This window comes from Prunus dulcis, chromosome 7, assembly GCF_902201215.1.
Source record: "Prunus dulcis chromosome 7, ALMONDv2, whole genome shotgun sequence".
Taxonomy (NCBI): domain Eukaryota; kingdom Viridiplantae; phylum Streptophyta; class Magnoliopsida; order Rosales; family Rosaceae; genus Prunus; species Prunus dulcis.
This window is the reverse complement of record NC_047656.1, coordinates 21,249,038-21,268,217: the sequence shown is the minus strand read 5'-3', so window position 1 is coordinate 21,268,217 and position 19,180 is coordinate 21,249,038. Positions and strand designations below refer to the sequence as shown.

The window sequence follows — 19,180 nt, the reverse complement described above, 5'->3', positions numbered from 1 at the left end:
CCCTTTTATATAGATACTGTTGTATGGGTAATAAACCTACATCATACAGTAAATAATGTACAGTAAAGTAATTTCATAAAGTATGAGGGTTAATTCCACATCATACTTTAAGTAAAAGTAAATTTGCGATAAAGTAAACGTGCTTGTATGGGCACTAATTTTGCTCCATACATTTAAATAAAAGTAAAGGCGTGAATAGTATAGATAATAGTGCAGCACAAAAATTATACCTGAGAGCTTCTCGTGCTGATAACGTGTTGTAAATGAACTGGGATATGTGCGAATATTGAGCTGCACGTAAAGTAGATGAGACACAGCATTTAACGAGGTTCGGCTATGCCTACGTCCTCGGAGAGCAGCAGCAGTAACTTTTCACTATGTAAAATAATAGGGCTACAACTTTAGTGTTTACAATATGTATGGCTCACTAAATTTTCTCTCTTGGAGAATTTCTCTCTTGCTCTTTCCTCTCAACTCACTCACCCTCATTCTTCCTTCTCTTCCTCTTCTCTATGTGTGTTTACAAGCAAATATAATGCCTATTTATAGGTAAAGCAAATGGCTCTTAATGGAGACATAATGATTTATCCCCAACATCATTATTCCATCTTTTAACTAATACCTACTAGCTTTATCTCCACTAATTCCCACCTAATTTTACCTATGTGGGCTTCATATTTTATAACAGATCTTTATTTTTCTTCAATACTCGTTTCGTTAGCCCACACATATCTTGTGGAGCCCACACATGCACTGATCAGGAGGGTTATCCAATTTTAATCACTCGCTCGCACCTCGCGCGCGGCACGCAGACCCTTTGTGTGTAACGCCACTCTCCACAGGAGGCGGATTGGAATTTAGGAGTTAGAACTGTACCTCCCTTCCCTTATCTCAAGTCTCAACTGAATCAAAAATCGAAGGCCATATCTCTCTCGCAGAGCCATGGCGGCCATAAGCTCTCTTGTAGGAAACATGCCACAAATCCGTCCGAGAATAAGCAGAGACGACAGTTATTCGAATAGGCGGGTGAATTCGGTGGTTTGTATTCGTAGTGCTCGTGGCCCTTTGACCCCTGTACATATTAATCGTCTATCTTTATTTTCCCCAACCAGGTAATTTCTTGTTTCCTTCAAATTCTATCCTTAGGGTTTCTCTGCTCTTTCTCTCTTCCTCATAGGGTTTATTCCCAAGTCCTTGTTATCTTGCTAGCTCTTGAGTAACTGGACAAGGAATTACACGCACTTGCAATGAATGTAACGGCGAAGTTCACTGGAAACCTCCATTGTTTTTATTTGCTTTTCACCACGGTTTCTGTCAATTTTTGGTATACATTGTGAAACGTAGACTAAAACTGTAGAATCTTTACTCTACTTGCTGCTAAAAACATCGTAATTGTTTTCTTTTTTTCTTTTTTTGCTTTGTTAGCCCTTTTCAGTTGACCCACCTTCCATTTTATAAGGTGCTATTTCTAACCCATCCACATAGTTCAAACTCTTTTTACCCTTCCTAAACCATCATCACCTCATCATCCTTGTTTTCTTTTCCTGGTCTGGTCGAACATAATCTTGTTTCATTTGGCCGATTCTTCAATCTCTTTAATTTATTGATTCTTCCCTCTTGATTTCACTGAAGGGACTCCAAGCCCGCCCTCACCACCACCTTTACAAGTTATGTCATTTACATTATTTGATTTTGAGGTAGATTGTGTTTGTTGTTTGCTAAGATTTATATAGATGCTGGGCACTTTCAGAGGGCATCCCTCTGTGTGTATACATATACATAACAGAACAAGAATGATGATATGAAGTGCGATAAATTCCAGTATGCTAAAGCTAGTCTTTTGTTTTTATTTTCAAATTTATTTTGGTTTGGTCGAGCAAGACAAGTTTGTTCAGTTCAAGACAACCAAATTATTACAGTTATGGTTGGCTAATTTTTTATTTCTTTATGAGAAACAATATTATATTAAAGAGATGAAAAAGACAATATAAAACTTAGTGAACCAGAGGTCCACCAACAAAAGATACAGCCCTCAATAGCAAATCAAAAAACACCTCTTACATGTAATACAATTCTACAAACTATCCTACATGAGCTTCTCAATCTAATAAATTACAGAAAATGAAATATCCCTAAAGGCTGGAGAAAGAGAAGCCCATAAGGATGCCCCAAACCTGAGTTTTTCCCAAAAACTCTCCTCTACATCCCCTCTTTAGCTTTCAAATATTCTTCTATTTATCACAAACCAAATTCCCGAAAGACAGCTAACACATCACAATTCCCCAAAATTCTTGCCTTCCTTCCACCACCAAGACACGTATGCATCACAAAGAATATTTGAACATGACTGAGGAATAACCCAATTAATCCCTGCCGCCCTGACTAATCGCCAACCCATTCTCAATGCACATGGACAATGTAAGAACAAGCGAATTTGATTAGCCACCATACCCTAATTGGCTAATCAAACCTACAAAAGAAAACCCAAAGCAATATTAGTTCGAAGCAATTAATACACACGTGCACTTTGTTAAAAAGGCTCCGAAACAACGATGTGAAATGGATTCTACTTTTCAATCAAATTGTGCGAACAGGAAAATCATTAGCCAAAGTTTAGACATATATGGGTTGTGGAGAGGGAAGATGAAGAGTTGGGTTTTGTGTATACAGGTATCAAATCAGATTGATAGTTTAAGCGTTTTCATTAAATATGGCTGAATAAAATATGGTTTCTGATAGAACCACCGTTCAAGGATTTAAAAAGAAAAAAACATTCTGAAACAAGAAAGAGGTTACTGCCTTGGTGTTATTAGGCATGGATAACAAGATTACTAATTCCCTGTTGAACATGATGAAGAGTAGAAATTGGGGATGACTATTTTTGACAGAGTGCGATAACCCAGTTTGAAACCTGCACAATATTATGGGGCTGATAACTTAGTATCAAGCATAGTCGTGTTCATGTTGAAATGGTGTTGGCTGTTTAACACAACTAATCAACTGGTTGTATTTCAGTTCAACCCACCTATCCAGAAGATAACATGTATTGACTAGTATGCAACTCACAACCGGTTTATATGTTCATAACTGTGTGGTGTGGACCTGAATATATAGCTGTTGTGAATGTTCTTCTATATTATGTAACTACAATTTCAGTGCCCTCTATATTCTTCATTGGATATAAACGGTAACTTTTATTCACTTTTGCTTTTGGGCATTTTCTTGTGGGTAAAAGGCGTCTGCTCGAAGTTGGTGCTGGTAGATCAGGCTTACATAGAAAGAAAACTAATACTTGGGAACAATGTATCTCCATGCTCAGAGAGCCAGTCACTGAAGCACTTTTTCCAGGAAAGTATAACTACATTTCTAGCTCTTTTTCCCAGAACAGAAGTCGTCATCGCCTTAGGACATCTACACCAAGTGTCTTTAATGACAAAACTTCTATTTGTTTGTCCAAGCCTAAACTTGACAATGCTGCTGTAAGTAGTCCACAACAAATTTCCTTCTGTTGATGCATCTTTCATTTTACGTCTTGTGTTTGACTATTATCTGGTGTTTTCACATGAACCATCTCTAATGTCTCTTCGTCTGGGCCCTAGAAGTGTAAATTACAGAATCTAAGCAACTGATTGAGAATGTACAATAATGATTCAGCTCAGAGCAGCATTCTTTCTGTTCATCTTGATTGAATTGCACAGACACGTTCTTTGTGTGTTGCATTCATGAAACAATAATTTGGGAAAAAAATTACAAATGTGAAATAAGTTGTGGAACTTAAACTGTTTCACACCATCTAGTATGTTGATTATCAGTGAACTTTTAAGAAACTCTCGTTGTCACTTTACAGTTCCTGATGCAGTTTTGGAGGTTCCAACAGGAAACATTCTGCTCATGTTCTCAAGACAACTTCTTTCTTACTTATTGTGGTCCATGTAATTTTTAGGTGAAGCATGATCGTCTTCCATACGCAACCGTGGGTCCAGATGAGCCACACGCAGCAAGTACAGCCTGGCAAGATGGTATTCTGGAGAAACAGGATCTGGATTTATTATATCCTGGAGTAGGAAAAATAGAGTTAGAGGGGTTTTTAAGTTCTGAAATTCCATCTCATCCAAAGTTGTATCGAGGACAACTGAAAAATGGGCTGCGCTATCTGATCTTACCAAATAAAGTTCCGCCAAACAGGTTTGGCCTCTCTACAGGACTACTTCTAGTTGGCTTATGCTTTATGGTTATGTAGAAAATAGAAAGGCCAGGTTTCATGTGCAGCTTATTTATAAGATAATTTCATATCTCAAATAGAGCACATTTGTTGGAGTTTTAGGTTTGAAGCACACATGGAAGTTCACGTAGGATCAATCGATGAGGAAGACGATGAGCAAGGAATTGCACATATGATTGAACATGTTGCTTTCCTTGGAAGTAAGAAACGTGAGAAACTTCTTGGGACAGGGGCTCGATCTAATGCTTACACTGACTTCCATCATACAGTGTTTCACATCCATTCACCCATTAGTTCAAAGGTCCCTTTTCTGTTACACCAATATTCAGGAATTGAGTTTTTGTCATTTTTAGTATTTGTGGTCTTATGTATGTCAATACCAAGCAATATAACAGAGCTGGTAATCATAGTTGTTGTAGTTGTGATATATATATATATATATATATATCGAACAGAATGTAAGCTATTGGTGTGAAACTTTATGATGTTTTTGCAAAAATAGAAAATAATAATCCACACTTTAAGCTAATTTGTATATTGTTCTTCCAACCTAGGTCTTATACATATATTGACGATTATATTTTGCTTTCCAGGATTCTGATGGAGATCTACTTCCATATGTACTGGATGCTTTAAATGAGGTATGAATGATTGATTTTTCTATATGAGCTAGTCATATACATATATTGACGATTATATGATGCTTTAGACGAAAAAATGAAATTAGAGAAAAACAAATGACTGAATTGGAAGTTGGTAACCTTTAAGTTCTTATCTACTTGTGCTTCATGCATGTGTACAGATTGCTTTTCACCCGAAATTCCTTTCTTCTCGTGTTGAAAAAGAACGGAGTGCTATACTTTCAGAATTACAGATGATGAATACCATAGATTATCGCGTTGACTGCCAGGTTTGCCTAGGGAGTTTTGTTATTTCTCTAAGCTGGTTAATATATTTGTCTTGCCTAGCTTTATCTCAACTTTTACACGTTTGATCGAGTGCAGTTATTACAACATCTGCATTCTGAAAACAAGCTGAGCAAAAGGTTCCCAATTGGATTAGAAGAGCAAATTAAGAAGTGGGATGTTGATAAAATAAGGAAATTCCATGAGCGTTGGTACTTCCCCGCAAATGCAACCTTATACATTGTTGGGGATATTGATAACATCTCAAAAACGATTTACCAAATTGAAGTATGCAAGAGTTCACTTACTGAATGACTTTAATTCTGTGTAGATGAGTAATTTGCATTCACTTTTAGAGTCATAAGTTGAATAAAATTGGTTGCTTTATTGCAGGCTGTCTTTGGACAAACTGGCCTAGAAAATGAGGCAGTTTCTGCACCTGCTCCTAGTGCTTTTGGTGCAATGGCTAGTTTCCTTGTGCCCAAGTTTTCAGTTGGGCTGACTGGAAGTTTACCTAATGAAAGGTCATCTAATTCTGTTGATCAAGCTAAAATCTTTAAAAAGGAAAGGCACACAGTTCGTCCTCCTGTGAAGCACAATTGGTCACTCCCTGGAAGTAGTACGGATTTGAAGCCTCCACAGATTTTTCAGCATGAATTGATTCAAAACTTTTCATTTAATATGTTCTGCAAGGTATAAGGGGTTTTGTAGAGTTTCTTCTAATTATGTGCTAAGTTGTGTTTCTGTTGGGCTATTATGAATATTTTTCTTGTTTGATATATCCTTAGTAATTTGGTTGTTTTGTGCCTTCCAGATTTAGTTACCATTCTCTCTCTCTCTCTCTCTAACTTTTTTATGGAACCGCTGCAGATTCCTGTGAGCAGGGTTCAAACATTTGGTGACTTGCGAAATGTTCTAATGAAGAGAATATTTCTATCTGCTTTGCATTTCCGAATTAATACAAGATACAAGGTGCAATTTTAGTGTTACGTATACAAGTTCCAGTTTCCACTATGAAAAATGTCACTGCTTTGCTTTAATTAGCTGTTTTATTAATTTGGTTTTGCTTGTTAATTTTATATATATATATATAAATACAAGCTTAATTAAAGAAAAAAGAAGAGATACAAATAACATACAAGAAGTGCGTCAAAATCAAGGAGGGTAACCTTCAAAGCAAAATCAAATAATTCACAGTTTCTTTCCAACTAAACAGTGAACAAAAGAGTCAAGATCACACCCACCAAAGTTGTCCATGAAGATATTATAGGCTTTCTCTTTTTATATGTAGGGATGTCGAACTTTCTGTACCACAATGCCTGTGGTTATAAGTTATAACTGATAAGCGGTTGTCATAATATCTTGCAATTTGTCTGAAAATCTCGTTGCTAACGTATTGTTTTTAGTAAATAATCAGTTATCTATTTCTTTTAAGTTCAAATTGAATATTTGCATCATCCAATCATGGTGGTAATAAAATTTGATTTGTAGAAGCAAGAATAGAATAGAAGAGAGAAAAAGTGAGGAAGAGAAATAGTTCTAGAACAGAGGAACGGTAACTCGGCAACTTTATGTTTGCTTTCTCAATTTAATGTGAAAAGTCTTCAATTACATTTGTTATTCTATGTTCAGAATATGAAAACTCTCCAATCCAATAATAATAAGGCCTAATTATGCAGGGAATCCCTGCATAGTACAATACTGCAATACCATAATAATTTTACACGTAAGCTACTGTAAATGAATACTTGAATCTCTTAATTCTAATTCTAGTAGATAAAAAAAATTAGCCTAATTTTTACCATTGCACCTACGCCTAGAATAGGTACAAATTTCTTTCTTCCTTACATCATCAGCTTGTTGATCTGAAATGTTTTATTATTGTATACCCGAAATCATGTTATGCACTCTATATTAGCTTGAAAAACCATGCAGCTCTTTGTAAGTTTGCTAATCTTTAAAAATGGCAGAGTTCAAATCCACCATTTACTTCAATTGAATTGGATCATAGTGACTCTGGAAGGGAAGGATGTACCGTCACTACTCTTACAGTAACTGCTGAACCCAAGAATTGGCAAAGTGCAATAAGAGTTGCTGTCCAAGAGGTTGGTATTTCTGTCTTGCTCTGCCACACACTCTGAAAGGGGAGCTTGTTTCTGGGTTTCTTAAGTGTAGTTTGCATGTTGTCAGTTTAGACAAATTGTGTACTGGTGTCTAATTGGTGGACCACTTGTCCACAATTGGACATTTTCTGTAATTTCAAGAAAGTCGTATACTTTTTTTCTCTTTTTCTTTTAAAAGATGATGCCATGGATGCAAGTTTTGTTTAATTAACTCAGTTTTAGAGTAAATTCTGCTGTCTAAACTAATGGTAGCTTGGGTTTCTTATCGTGGTGGTCAAAATGTATTCTTGAGGGAGATAAGTCATCTTTTTCACCTCTTATTATATTTATTTTAGTTTTGTCATTATTTGGAACACATGAATCGAAAATCAATGTTTTTTAAGTTATGAGATAAACATAATGATAGGCCACCATGATATCTTGCTCTGTGGGACTGCACTTTTCTTGTATCTTTCTTGCTCAAGCTTGGAAAGAACAAACTTCATAGTTGGCTCAGTCCTAGTGAATTTCCAGTTGATCCAAAGTTTCGGCATATATCTTGTTACAGATACGTTATATAAACTTGATGTTATGCTTTATTTGGTGCAGGTTAGAAGGCTCAAAGAATTTGGTGTTACTAAGGGTGAATTAACTCGCTACATGGATGCTTTATTAAAAGATAGTGAACATCTGGCAGCTATGATAGATAATGTATCTTCTGTTGATAATTTGGATTTCATTATGGAGAGTGATGCGCTTGGCCATACAGTGATGGATCAGAGGCAAGGACATGAGAGTTTGGTTGCTGTTGCCGGAACAGTTACTCTTGAAGAGGTAATGTTCAAAATCATTATGATGCAGGAGCATCTAGTAGACTTTCCTAATCTAAGTGGGCATCAACCAATAAGGCTAAGTTTTAGTTATATTAAATTAATAGGTTATTTTATTACTTGTTTTCCTAATCTTACTAGGATTTGGTTTAATTTCCTGTTTAGGTTTTGAATTTCCTATGTCAATTAGGTTTTCTATATTCTAGTATAAATAGGCTATTAAGAGACTCTTGTATTTAGTTTTTGTTGATGAATATAATTTCACTCTATAGAGTTTCTATTGGGATTTTGCCCTAGAACTCAGTTATCGTCGTTCCAACTTCGATTCTACTGCTTTATCCTTCTATCCTCTATATTTTGGGTATGTTTGGGTCTCTGGACAGTATCAAATTGGTATTAGAGCCTAGGTTAATCCTTGTTCCACAGCATGGTCGGACGTGGTAGAGGTCGTGGACGAGGGAACCAAGCCCAACACACAGAGATGGCTGAGATGCGGCGTATGATGGAAGACTTGTCGAGAGCGGTGCAAGCCCTCCAACGACAGGAACGTGCAGATGTCTATATGGAGATTCCGGAACGCAACCGCGAACCCTTATACATACCGGAAGGTGGTGGTGAGGATGAATATGAAGACGAGACGGAAGTCGAAAACCCTTTTCATGAAGCTGGAAACCATGGTGATGGTCATCGAGGTGGATTGGAAGTGCGGTTGGTTCATGCGTTGGATTTGAATGGTGGAGGAATTAAAATTGAAGAAGTTGATTTCTATGGAAAGATGCATGGGGAAGATTATTTGGATTGGGAGGCAAGTCTAGAGAATTATTTTGAATGGAAGCCTATGGCATAAGATCGCAAGGTGGTGTTTGTAAAGCTTAAATTGAAGAGTACCGCGCTTCAATGGTGGAAGCTAGTTGAAGAGCAGCGTGCTCGTCAAGGGAAGCAGAAGATCAACACATGGGATCGTATGAAGTCCAAGTTACGAAAGCAGTTTTTACCGGGTGATTATGCCATGGAGTTTTATGAGCAGTTTCATAACTTAAAGCAACGAGACATGTATGTTGAAGAATATACGTCAGAGTTTAATAATCTCTCAATTCGAGTTGGTTTGAATGAGACTAATGAACATATGACATCCTATTCTCTTTCTGGTTTGAACCAGACAATTCGAGATGAGATGGGAGTGGTCCGTTTGTTCAACCTTGAAGATGCTCGAAAATATGCTTTAATGGAGCAAAGACAATCACTTCGTGGTGGAAAGAGCGTAGTTTCTAGCCACCCAGATACGGGTTGGCAAAGAGATTGTTGCTGTTCATGGCATCCAAAGTGATAAGAAGCCAATTCAAGTACCCGAATAGGTGGTAGGAACTTGGGTGCTGATAAGAGTGAAGAGGAAAGAAATAACACAATTTCATATACTCCGAACAGTGCTAATCTCAAGGATTCCAAGGTTGGAAGTACTTCACAAGCTCGATGTTTCAATTGCGGAGAGGCGGGCATAAATCTTTACGCTTGTCCACAAAGAAGAATAAATTTGGTAGGTGATAAGATCACCTTTTCAAAACCAGCGTATGATGTTTATGCCAATCCCGTACCAGTTGAAGGAGAATGTTTGTTGTTAAGGTGAGTGATGACAACTCCCAAAATTAAGGAAGAAGATTGGCATCGACATAATATATTCCGAACACGAGTCCTTTGTGGGGGAAAGGTGTGCAACGTGATTCTTGATGGAGGAAGTAGTGAAAACATTATCTCAAAAGAGGCGGTAGAAAAATTGAAGTTACCAATTGAGAAGCATCCTAATCCTTACAAGGTTGCATGGTTTCGAAAGGGAGTGTTTGGTCAAATTCACTATTGGTAATATTGTTGAGGATGAAGCTTGGTGTGATGTTGTTCCCACAAACGCATGTCATATCTTATTGGGAAGACCATGGTTGTTTGACAAAGACATGATGCATTCTGCTAAAGCTAACACGTATTCATTCTATAAGGATGGGAGAAAGTGGACTTTGCAGCCGCTTGAAGAATGATTCTGCCATGCTCCTAAAGATGCAGGGGTTAATGGTCATTTGAGAGCCCATAAGTTTGACACTGAGAGCAAGGAGGTGGCATCTGTGTATCCACTTGTTGCTAAGAAGGATGTTGAGGGAGCTTCAAATAAATTGGAAAATGACAATCTCCTAAATTTAGAAAACCCTCCCATGTTTGACTGTTGTTTGGAAGAAGATTGTGAAGTTTGTTTGGGAATTGAGAAAGCTTTTGACAAGGTACTTGGTGAGAGTAAACGAGCTGAATCTGGTGTAATATTGAAGGCAGTGAATCACGAAGAAGTTGGGTTTGAACTTTTGAAGCAACAAAATAAACCCACGTTCGAAGGAAAGGTGATTCAAGAAATTCTTGAGGAAATTGTTGGAGATGAGATGAATTCCTTCGAAGGTGATACTTATGAGTATGCTGATTTTCTTGGGGTTGATTCTTTTAATTTGCAAACTACCAAGAACCTCATTGACCTTGTCATACTACTGGTTTTTGGAGTGAAGAGTTTTTGGGCTGAGAGCTTGGCTGCAGAAGATATCTGGTACTGTTCCAGAAGGATCAAATATTCTAAATATCTATTTCTTTGGAGTGGGAAGGTTCAATATCAAGGACAAGTTCTATGGACAACTTATCTAAGAGGAGGTTATGTCAAGGCAGTTTTCACCAAACGATTGGAATTCGAGGAAGAATTCTTCCCAACCCGGTGGAGTTGATGCAGGAGCATCTAGTAGACTTTCCTAATCTAAGTGGGCCTCAACCAATAAGGCTAAGTTTTAGTTATATTAAATTAATAGGTTATTTTATTACTTGTTTTCTTATTCTTGCTAGGATTTGATTTAATTTCCTGTTTAGGTTTTTAATTTCCTCTGTCAATTAGGTTTTCTATATTCTAGTATAAATAGGCTATTAAGAGACTCTTGTATTTAGTTTTTGTTGATGAATATAATTTCAGACTTTAGTCTATGGAGTTTCTATTGAGATTTTGCCCTAGAACTCAGTTCTCTTCGTTCCAACTTCGATTCTACTGCTTTATCCTTCTATCCACTGTATTTTGGGTATGTTTGGGTTGGTGGACATCAGCTTATAGCCGCTGCCCTGCATCACATTATCATTTGTTAGTGTTACTTGATACTGTGATTATGCAAGAGAATAAACATAATATCTGAATCTCCTTTCGGGCTGCTGGACAGCAGCTTATTCTTACTGCCCTACTTTTTATGCCACGTACTAATATGCCATATCAATGTTGCCAAGATGGCCGTTCACTCTGGTATGTGTTACAAGTAGGCTAGTTCGCTACATTAGAATACTTTTGGGGTCATGTTGGTACCTTAAGTATATTTTTAGCGACATATATAAAGGAATGCAAGATAGATCTAGTAAGACTGTGCTTAATGTAATTTGTATATTATATGTATGTTAATAATATAGATATATAATGTAATATAAATGAATTTTTGTCTCTTTTCTTGGTTAAGAATTTGTAATGCGTTTCACTCAATCCTCTGTTGAAGTAAATTATGTATTTTCGTTAATCATAGATAGACAAGTAGAGGATAAAATTGGGTTGATATTATTGAGGCAATGCCGGTGCAGTGAGATAGATGAACTAAAGTTTAGTTTAATCCTCTGTTCTTATATCTCATATAATTTCAATTTTTTGTTGTGTAGACCAACTCCATTGGCGCGAAGGTGTTGGAATTCGTTTCTAATTTTGGAAATCCTACTGCACCTCTTCCTGCAGCGATTGTTGCTTGTGTTCCAAAGAAAGTGCATGTTGAGGGGAAGAGTGAAACTGAGTTCGCTATTTCCCCTAGTGAGATTGTAGCTGCTATAAAAGCTGGATTGGAGGAACCCATTGAACCTGAGCCTGAGGTGTCTTTCCATATAAACTTAGCTCGCTCTTCTGTCCAATTTGATTTATGGCTGATTCATTTTCTCTCCTATTTGCGCAGCTTGAGGTGCCAAAAGAATTGATATCATCATTGCAGTTACAGGAATTAAGGCAGGAGCGCATGCCATCCTTCATTCCCTTTAGTCCAGAAACAAATGTGACCGAAGTTTATGACAAAGAAACAGGGATCACTCAGTGTCGCCTTTCAAATGGAATTTCTGTAAATTACAAGGTATCTCGTCTTATGTTTATATGGTAATGGGGTCTGTTGATTTTTATGATTTGGTTATTTTAAGGAGGGTTAGTTTCTGTATTCGTATAGTTTGTCATTGGATGCTAGAACTGCCAAGATTAAATAGTTATTTAAGTAATAAAGACTAGGATGCTAGAACTGCTGTAACTCTAGTTTAAATACTCTATTAAGAGACTTTGTGTGCAGTTTTTAATTTTCCAAGAGAAATCGGATAATTGAGTTTCTTGTGGGTCTCTTTGACTAGATTTCATCTATGGACCTTCCAACTTTGATCCTGTTGTTTTATCTCTCTCTTTCTTTGTTGTTCATTGTTGGAAATTCCTTTTCTAGTGTGGTTTTGCTCTACTACAGAGACCCAACAGCAGCCCAACACTTCTGTCCTACATCACTTGTATTGTTTTCAAGTTTATTAATGAAAGTTTGTTGCTAATACAAAATTAGATGAAATTTTTGTTGCCTGTCGTCGTAAAATGCAAGAAGATTGAAATAGGGAAATCTGTGAAAAGAGTGGTGCGATGTAATCATGAGATACATTATTGTAGATGATTATGGTGTTAGTTTGGTTAATTGCTTTAGGGTTTAACTACTTGCAATCTGGAAAGCTAAAGTTCCCACCAAAGGTAAGAGTGTTAGCTTGGTTAATTGCTCATGGTAAGTTAAACACTTGTGATTTGATTCAAAGAAGAAGGCCTTGCTTTATTTTTCTCCTAACTGGTGTGTTATGTGTAAAGGCGGTAATGAATCAGTGGACCATTTATTTCTGTTTTGCCATCTTTATGGGCGAGAATGTCTCAGGTGGCTGGGATTGCGTGGGGGAATTACATCTCTTGTGGTGACATGTTGGGGGATCAGTTTAACTTTTTTGGAGGAATAAGGAGTGTAGTTCTGGGGATATTGCGCAATGATGGCAGTGTTTTGGGTAGTGTGGGGAGAGAGAAATAGAATAATTTTTTATAATTTTAAAGGTGACGAGATTGATCAGTTATGGGACCGAATTCATTTTTGGGCTTCACTTTGGGCTTCATCTTCCTCAGAATTTAAGGATATCAGTTTCCAGCTTATTCATTTAGATTGGAATGCTGTTATATTGTAGCGTAGATGTCTTAGTTCGTTGTTCTTTTTTATGTTGGTTCTGGTGGCTCTCTAGGCCACGTTCGCTGTCTTGTATTTTTTTTCTGCTCCTTTGCAGTAAAATTTTGTTTTAAAAAAAATATATATATATATATATATTATTGGAGATGATTATGGTGTTGAAATGTCATGTCAGTTAATATCAACGAGAATATGGATGAGTAAAGATTGTTACTAAAAATAACAATTTATATATTTTTTCAATCACAGATTTCAGAAAGTGAGGCTAGGGGAGGTGTAATGCGGCTTATAGTTGGTGGTGGACGAGCAGCTGAAAGTTATGAGTCAAGAGGTTCTGTTGTTGTGGGCGTACGTACTCTTAGTGAGGGAGGTCGTGTTGGAAACTTTTCAAGGGAGCAGGTATGTCAGTTCTTCTCTTGCCCAAAAGGTTCATATATATTAGATACATGGTTTTTTTTTTTTTTTTTGGTATTGCTAAATTAGGGCCCATGAAGTGCTTATGTAGGAAGCAGTTCTGTTCATAAGCACTTTTTTTCATTAAAATCCAAGTGCTTCATGAAGAAAGGCACTTGGTAGGTGCTTCTCCAAAAAGCACTTCCAAGTGCTTTTATAATCCAGTGCACTTTTATTTTTTTCTGCCAAATGCTGTCAGAAGCGCTTGTAGGAGTGTTTGTAGTTACCTGAAAGCGCTTTTAGCTATTCTAGAAGCACTTCCAAATAGGTCTTTACTTCTGCACAGGAGATTATTTCCTCGTGAATTTTTCACTAAATTGTAAATTATATATCTGAGGTAGATGTTTGGTAAGTAAGTTAGGTACCACAAATGGTCATTATGTAAATTAGCTTTCACAACCTCACAAGTAGTTGTTGGAAGAGCAAATAGCTGGTGTATTTTCAATAATATGCAAGTTTTATTTTTTAAAAATATATAGACAATATCTAGCAAAATTTATGTGGCATGCAGCTGATTACTAAGTACACTGATTATTCATATGCTATTTGTAATTATTATTTAAATTAGGATCGTGCTATTTTTTGCATTCTAAAATCCACTTCCCTCATTTTCCTGAGATTGTCTCATGTATGCATACTGTTATCCTCAGGTAGAACTGTTCTGTGTGAATCACCTGATTAACTGCTCATTAGAGTCCACCGAGGAATTTATTTCTATGGAATTCCGTTTCACATTAAGAGATAATGGAATGCGTGCGGCTTTCCAGTTGCTTCATATGGTACTTGAGGTAACCCATCATAACTTGTAGTCACTGTGCTGATTTGTGGATTCTGTAGAGTATTCTTGTCTTGGTTGTTGTCCACTTGTTTTGGACTCAACATTGTTGTAACTTCGGCTTCATAGGAGGCCTCCCATTAGAGATGCATGCAGGATGAATTTATAATTGACGGTAGTTCTTGCTGACTTGCAGCACAGTGTCTGGCTGGATGATGCATTTGATAGAGCAAGGCAATTGTATTTGTCTTATTATCGGTCCATTCCCAAAAGCTTGGAGCGTTCAACTGCTCACAAACTCATGTTAGCAATGATGGACGGAGATGAGCGGTTTGTGGAGCCTACACCAAAGTCTTTGCAAGATTTATCATTGCAATCTGTAAAGGATGCAGTGATGAACCAATTTGTAGGCAATAACATGGAGGTGTGTACTTTGCTGATTTGGTTCTACAAATTATGCACACAACAATAAAATTATACTATACAACATTTCTCATTTATATATGGCTGCGTCTGCTTATTTTTAGGTAAGTATTGTTGGGGACTTCTCGGAGGAGGATGTTGAGTCTTGTGTTCTTGATTACTTGGGAACTATTAGATCGACAGGAAATTATGAGATGGAGAATAAGTATAATCCGGTTGTGTTTCGACCATCTCCTTCTGATTTGCAGTCTCAGCAAGTGAGTGTACTTAATCCTTGCCACTTTGGATGGTGGAATTTCTGTAATACTTTGAATTGTGTTTGAATTGTGCTCATGCTTCATTTCTTTTTAAGCAGGTATTCTTGAAAGATACAGATGAGAGGGCATGTGCCTATATTGCAGGCCCTGCACCAAACCGTTGGGGTTTTACAGTCGATGGCAAAGATCTCTTTCAGTCAATTATTCATATTTCAACTAATGATGGCAAGTTTATGAAATCTGGAATTAGGTTTTGAATTTGCGGCTTATTGATATAAGTACTTATGTCTATTCAAAAAAAAATATATATATATATATATGTATGTATAAGTACTTATGTGTTGTGGCTGTAATTTCTTATATGGTTGCAGAACTGAAATCGGAGGAGCTGCTTATGGTGGATAAGGATATTCAGAAGGATCTGCGAAGAAAACTTCGTGGTCATCCCCTTTTCTTTGGAATCACAATGGGGCTCCTGGCTGAGATTATAAATTCTAGGTAGTTTTCTCTGCACAGTACGAAGGATGCATATGAACTTCAAGTTTATCTGCAAATGTGTTCATCTTTCTCCATTATCTGCATGCTCTGAATTTATGAGTAAAATGTGTTATTTCTCCATGCTGTGCAATTATGTTCATCAATAACTGCCAGTGGTTTTCGCTAACCCATTAGTCATTTGTACCATACATTATCTGAACTTCACAAAATGCAGTATGTAATTGCACTAGGAGTTTGTACCATACATTTTTTAGATACTATGTCAGATTAATGAATATTTCTTGTTATTTTCACTGCTGTGAAATTTTCCATCTGCTTTGCACAGGCTTTTTACGACTGTCAGAGATTCTCTTGGATTGACATATGATGTATCATTCGAGTTGAACCTCTTCGATAGGCTCAATCTTGGATGGTATGTCATATCTGTAACGTCAACCCCTGACAAGGTGTGTATGTTGTATTTGTATATATTCAAGCAAAATATGTTCTATCATTTGCACTCTCTTCACCTGTTTAGGTCTAATAAATATTCAGGTTCACAAAGCTGTTGATGCATGCAAGAATGTCCTTAGAGGTTTGCATGGCAACAAGATTTCCCAAAGGGAGTTGGACAGGGTTAGTTAGTTTTTAATTTTTTATCCCTTTTTGTTTTCTTCACTAAAATGGAATTCTCTTGACCACGTCTCTTGTTTATTGACCTATGTCGAAATTAAAGGCAAAACGGACCCTTCTGATGCGACATGATGCTGAGATCAAGTCAAATGCATATTGGCTTGGACTGTTAGCTCATCTGCAGGCTTCTTCGGTTCCAAGGAAGGTAAACTAAAAATTTCTTTAGCATTTACAGATGATACTCATAAAAAACGTAGAAGTGGGTTGCAATCAATCTTTTCCTGTGTTAGGGCTGAAATTATCACTGTGATTCATAATTCCTTGAGGTTGCCATTTAGTTTATCAAAAATCAACTTAAGGAATAGCCAAAACAATCAAAATAAACACTATTTTCATCACGATATTATGTTTCATAGTGCTGTTTTGGTCCAGGACATATCTTGCATCAAAGATCTCACAAATTTGTATGAGGTTGCTGCTATTGAAGACATATACATTGCATATGATCAATTGAAAGTCGATGATGATTCTATATACTCGTGCATTGGAGTGGCTGGAGCTCAGGCTGGTGACGAAATGACTGGTGAGAGGACATATTTTGTACTGTGTTGAACTCTTGCCAAACCGTCATTGAACGTTTTAAAGATGTAGTGGATTATCTTTAACCAATCAACAATGTTTTTTGACTTCAAATAGTGGCAATGAGACCTCATAAAAATATCAACTTTTTTTCTCTTTTTGGGTGTGTGTACCGAGTCTGATGTTGCCTCATCATTTAGAGTTGGGTCCATTTATCAGTTCTACATGCTTGCTTTATCTCATGAACCTGTAATGTCCTCTTCTTTAGAAGTCGAAGAATCAGATGAAGGCTTTTCAGGAGTTTTCCCTGTCGGGCGTGGTTTATCTACTATGACACGGCCTACAACATGACATTCTTATACGATTACTTGAGCTCTCATGCAGTAAAGAGATTTAGCATTAAGGTATATCCACAAGCTTGCTGTTCTCATTTTCCTTTTAATACAGCTTTTTAATAGTCGCTGAAACTTATAAGTACCTCTGGGTTGAAGTTTTATCTTTTTTTGGCATTCTGTTGATGACTCACACTATAGTTTCTGGAAAATGCATTTTAATTATTAAAAATAACTGTTTTTACAATTAGACAAAGTGGACAGGAAGAATTGTGCATAATTTTTTCCTAAGAAAAATAGAAAGATGTTCTGGGGTTAGTATTTGCAATCAAATAATTTAAATGCTAATTAACTTTTGAACACTGCAAATGAATACAATAACTATTGAAAACCTTCCTTTGTAATGTGGGCTCTAAGTTTAGAATATTTTATTCTATGAATGTAATATATTTTGGCTGCGAAGTATTGGAGTTTGTCAGGACTTTGTGATTGCAGTAAATGACACCCCGTCTGTCAGTGAAATTTCTTGGGAAAACGGGGGGAGAATATTGATTTTTTAGCTTCTGTTGCATGTATATGTGATTCGCTAAAAATGTAGATGGCTTTTCCCTTGTCTTGTGGTTGATTAGAGTATTGATTTTCAGAATTTGTTGAGAAGTGCAGACCGCTTGATGTTAAAAGGCCCTGTTGCCAAAGTTGTGGCAGAACATATTGTCTGCAGCAGATCATTCCAGGTGAATTCATCGACTGGCTTGATTGACATAGTACTACATATTATTACCATTGGAAGCATTGGGCACTGATGCTGATTACACTCCTTGTAAAACTATGAGCATTAGGAACTAAAACGACAGCTGTAGCTATCATTGTGTTGTACATAATTGCGGCTATATCAAGTGCACTGGTCGCTTGGGTCAATTCTTCCATATTGTAAATTCATGAGCCTTTACGTTTAAATTGTTTTCTAAATTTTGTTTAACTTATAGTCAACACTTGGTAGACCGATTAGTAATAACCTCTTTTATACCTTATAATTGTTTAATTTGTTATATGAGTAGATTGACGCACATTGGATTGGTGTGGAAGAAATTTTTCGTTTATTTCATAGATCCAATCCAAGGGTCCAACTTTATTTACTAATTGAAGGGTTTCCATTCTTAGTAAATAGAGACTTGTGGAAAGTTGTAACTTTCCAATGTAAATAGCTTTTTCATTTTCAAACTCCAACAGTCTAGTGACTGAATCCAAGGATTATATGGGCCGGGACATGAAAAATATGAATAAAATACGTGTGCGGATTATTTGGAAAAATTTAAATACAAAAAGGATGATTTTAAATGCATCCGTGTATTGTATGTGTTATTTTCAAAGAAACAAAAATGTATTTCCGTACACTTACATGGAAAACGAAAGTTTTTTTGAAAGGTATGTTCATATGTGTATAATACACATTATACGTGATTTTACTAACTAGGCTACCAAGTACCTAGATTTCTTGTCTGGAGAGAGCAATGTGTATTTTTTTTATATAGGGCTTAGGGTTTAGGGTATAGGGTGTAGAGTTTAGGGTGGATTTAATGCAATAGTGGACTTCCTACGTCCGGAGAAATTATAGACTACTACCGTGGTATAGCTGACGTGGTAATACGGACTAATAATTTTCTAACCCCTCACCGAACATTGACACGTCGACATGAAAGTAAAAGGCATGATTAACAGCAAGTCAACGGCATGTGAACTGGATTCCTCTACCGAAATCAAAGATCTCTTTTTCGGTCAAGAAGATCGAACTTTATCAAACCAAAAGGCAGGGGCTCCAAGAACAGGCGATAACATAGAGCAAAACCAGAAGACAAGCCAAATGACACGGTCCCATGAACATGTTGACATGGGCTATAGCCCATGGAACTTTTTTTTTT

General features: G+C 36.7%; 1 protein-coding gene across 3 annotated transcripts; it reads left to right on the top strand.

Annotated features, from left to right (window-relative positions):
• Positions 1 to 799: 799 nt before the first annotated feature.
• Positions 800 to 18,287, top strand: LOC117634170 (stromal processing peptidase, chloroplastic). Of its 3 annotated transcripts, none has more exons than XM_034368126.1 (25): positions 800 to 1,112; positions 3,236 to 3,479; positions 3,944 to 4,185; positions 4,325 to 4,523; positions 4,816 to 4,863; positions 5,025 to 5,132; positions 5,227 to 5,415; positions 5,521 to 5,820; positions 5,998 to 6,099; positions 7,098 to 7,232; positions 7,839 to 8,063; positions 11,765 to 11,968; positions 12,049 to 12,219; positions 13,582 to 13,731; positions 14,436 to 14,573; positions 14,757 to 14,984; positions 15,088 to 15,240; positions 15,339 to 15,465; positions 15,612 to 15,738; positions 16,064 to 16,184; positions 16,273 to 16,353; positions 16,454 to 16,555; positions 16,783 to 16,933; positions 17,198 to 17,333; positions 17,925 to 18,287. In XM_034368126.1, exons 1-24 carry the CDS (start codon positions 943 to 945, stop codon positions 17,278 to 17,280), a joined length of 3,798 nt encoding a protein of 1,265 aa, XP_034224017.1. In that variant the 5' UTR covers positions 800 to 942; the 3' UTR covers positions 17,281 to 17,333; positions 17,925 to 18,287. The 3 variants fall into 3 exon arrangements, with proteins under 3 accessions (XP_034224017.1, XP_034224016.1, XP_034224018.1); XM_034368125.1 differs by having other exon boundaries at positions 17,906 to 18,287; XM_034368127.1 differs by lacking the exons at positions 3,944 to 4,185; positions 4,325 to 4,523 and having other exon boundaries at positions 17,906 to 18,287.
• The last annotated feature ends 893 nt before the right edge of the window (positions 18,288 to 19,180 follow it).

What these genes read in the sequence shown, in the direction of transcription:
- LOC117634170 (XM_034368126.1), top strand. Translation starts at nt 943, where the DNA reads ATGGCGGCCATAAGCTCTCTTGTAGGAAACATGCCACAAATCCGTCCG. An exon ending in GAACAGTTACTCTTGAAGAG is followed by an intron (nt 8,064 to 11,764) that starts GTAATGTTCAAA and finishes TTTGTTGTGTAG; the next exon opens with ACCAACTCCATTGGCGCGAA. An exon ending in TAACGTCAACCCCTGACAAG is followed by an intron (nt 16,185 to 16,272) that starts GTGTGTATGTTG and finishes ATAAATATTCAG; the next exon opens with GTTCACAAAGCTGTTGATGC.